Genomic DNA, 2,697 nt, shown 5'->3' with positions numbered 1-2,697 from the left:
AAATTTTAATTTTTACAAAAATAATATATTTAAAATTATTAAAAATTTATATTATAAACCAAATTACTTAATTTTATTAATAATTATTATTTTCTTAATTTTAATATTATTTATTATAACAAAAATCTGTTATATTAAAAATAAAAACTTACGAACAAAAAAATGAAAAAAATAATTTCTATAATTTATAAAACTCATATATTAAATTTACCATTATCATTTATTAATTTACCTACACCAATCAACATTAATTATATATGAAATTTTGGTTCAATTCTAGGAATATTTTTAATAATTCAAATTATTTCAGGATTATTCTTATCTATACATTATTGCCCTAATATTAACATTGCTTTTTATAGAATTTCTAATATTATAAAAGATATAAACTCAGGATGATTAATTCGCTTAATTCATATAAACGGAGCTTCATTTTATTTTTTAATTATATATCTTCATATTGCACGAAATTTATTCTATTACTCATTTAAATTAATTCAAGTATGATCAATTGGTGTATCAATCTTATTTTTATCAATAGCAACAGCATTTTTAGGTTATGTTTTACCATGAGGACCAATATCATTTTGAGGTGCAATAGTAATCACAAATTTAATTTCAGCAATTCCATATATTGGTCAATTTACCGTTGAATGAATTTGAGGAGGATTTTCAATTAATAATGATACATTAAATCGATTTTATTCATTTCATTTCATTTTACCATTTATTATTTTATTAATAGTATTTATACATTTAATAATTTTACATATTACAGGTTCTTCAAATCCTATCCATTCAAAAATAAATATTTATAAAATCAATTTCCATCCATATTTTACTATTAAAGATTTAATTACTATTATTTTTACATTTTCAATATTTATATTAATTAATTTACAATTACCTTTTATATTAGGAGATCCTGATAATTTTAAAATAGCAAATCCTATAATTACGCCAATTCATATTAAACCTGAATGATATTTCTTATTTGCATATTCAATTTTACGAACAATTCCAAATAAATTAGGAGGTGTAATTATATTATTTATATCTATTTTTATTTTATATATCATCCCTTTAATTAATATTAATAAATTAAAAAATAATAAATTCTACTTTATTAATAAATTTATATATTGATGATTTATTAACATTTTTATTATATTAACTTGATTAGGTGGACAAATAATTGAATATCCTTACACCAATTTAAATATATTATTTACTTCTATATATTTTTTATATATAATTTTATCATTTTATATAAATAATATATGAGATTTAATTTTAAAAAATTAGTTAATGAACTTGAATAAGTTTATGATTTGAAATCATATTATAGAAATAAAATTTTCTATTAACTTAATTAATTTACTTTTAATATATTAATCCTTATAAATATATTTATAAATTCAAAATTTATTAATTAACTAATTTTTAATATTAATGTTGTTATATTATGTTTTAGAGGTAGGATCGCGTTAGTTATTATTATGTTATATAGATAATAAATCTACACTTCTCGAGGCAGAAAGAGCTTTATTGCACACACTTAGAAGGGTCACAAACGAATGAAAAAAAAGGCAAGAGGGGTCCTAAAACTATCGATCAGGTCTATCGACCGTGTCTAGGAACAACTTCTAGTTACTTCTTTTGTAACTAGCCGTCAGCATATAGATGGCGAGCGAGAACTCACGTTGTTATTTTCAACACCCCCTCTCAACGGAATTCGAGCGCTCGTCAAACCAATAGTCTCTAGGTGAGCATTATGACTTGGCCTTCCCAAACTTTTCGTTAACAAGTCAGCTGGCATCTCATTCGAGGGCATGTAGCAAATTCCAATGATCCCCTGTTGGAAAATCTCACGAACATAGTGATGTCGGACGTCTATGTGTTTCGTACGACCGTGGAACATTGGGTTTTGTACCAGCTTAGCTGCACTCTGGTTGTCGCAGTATATTTTGGTTGCTCTATCTTCAGCTACTGTATCGAACTTGTTTAGGAATCGTCGTAAGTATACGGCTTCTCTAGTGGCTTCTGTTAGCGCCATGTATTCGGCCTCGGTGCTGGAAATCGCCACACTTTTTTGTTTTCTAGATTCCCATGATATGGCACTATTTGATAATTTGAATATGAAGCCAGTTCTAGATTTCCTATCGACAATATCACCTCCCCAGTCGGAGTCGGTATATCCTGTTAGATCGTCACCAGTGTCTCTGAAACATAGACCAATGTTAGACGTTCCCTTAAGGTAACGTAAAACCCTTTTGGCGGATAACCAATGACTTCTCTTCGGGTTGTCATTAAAACAACTTAGCGCGCTCACAGCATACATTAGAGAAGCCGTATACTTACGACGATTCCTAAACAAGTTCGATACAGTAGCTGAAGATAGAGCAACCAAAATATACTGCGACAACCAGAGTGCAGCTAAGCTGGTACAAAACCCAATGTTCCACGGTCGTACGAAACACATAGACGTCCGACATCACTATGTTCGTGAGATTTTCCAACAGGGGATCATTGGAATTTGCTACATGCCCTCGAATGAGATGCCAGCTGACTTGTTAACGAAAAGTTTGGGAAGGCCAAGTCATAATGCTCACCTAGAGACTATTGGTTTGACGAGCGCTCGAATTCCGTTGAGAGGGGGTGTTGAAAATAACAACGTGAGTTCTCGCTCGCCATCTA

The 2,697-nt window shown here is 28.8% G+C and overlaps 1 protein-coding gene across 1 annotated transcript; it reads right to left on the bottom strand.

The window, feature by feature from the left end:
* Positions 1 to 970: 970 nt before the first annotated feature.
* Positions 971 to 2,341, bottom strand: LOC125386121 (secreted RxLR effector protein 161-like). Its single transcript, XM_048411080.1, has 3 exons — positions 1,934 to 2,341; positions 1,703 to 1,855; positions 971 to 976 (listed from the first exon to the last, which is right to left on the bottom strand). Exons 1-3 carry the CDS (start codon positions 2,339 to 2,341, stop codon positions 971 to 973), a joined length of 567 nt encoding a protein of 188 aa, XP_048267037.1.
* Positions 2,342 to 2,697: the final 356 nt, after the last annotated feature.

Source organism: Bombus terrestris, chromosome 2, assembly GCF_910591885.1.
Source record: "Bombus terrestris chromosome 2, iyBomTerr1.2, whole genome shotgun sequence".
NCBI lineage: Eukaryota > Metazoa > Arthropoda > Insecta > Hymenoptera > Apidae > Bombus > Bombus terrestris.
Note: the sequence above shows the minus strand (reverse complement) of the source record. Positions and strands in the feature narration are given on the sequence as shown.

What these genes read in the sequence shown, in the direction of transcription:
- LOC125386121 (XM_048411080.1), bottom strand. Translation starts at nt 2,341, where the DNA reads ATGTATGCTGTGAGCGCGCTAAGTTGTTTTAATGACAACCCGAAGAGA. An exon ending in ACCAGAGTGCAGCTAAGCTG is followed by an intron (nt 1,856 to 1,933) that starts GTACAAAACCCA and finishes ATTTTCCAACAG; the next exon opens with GGGATCATTGGAATTTGCTA.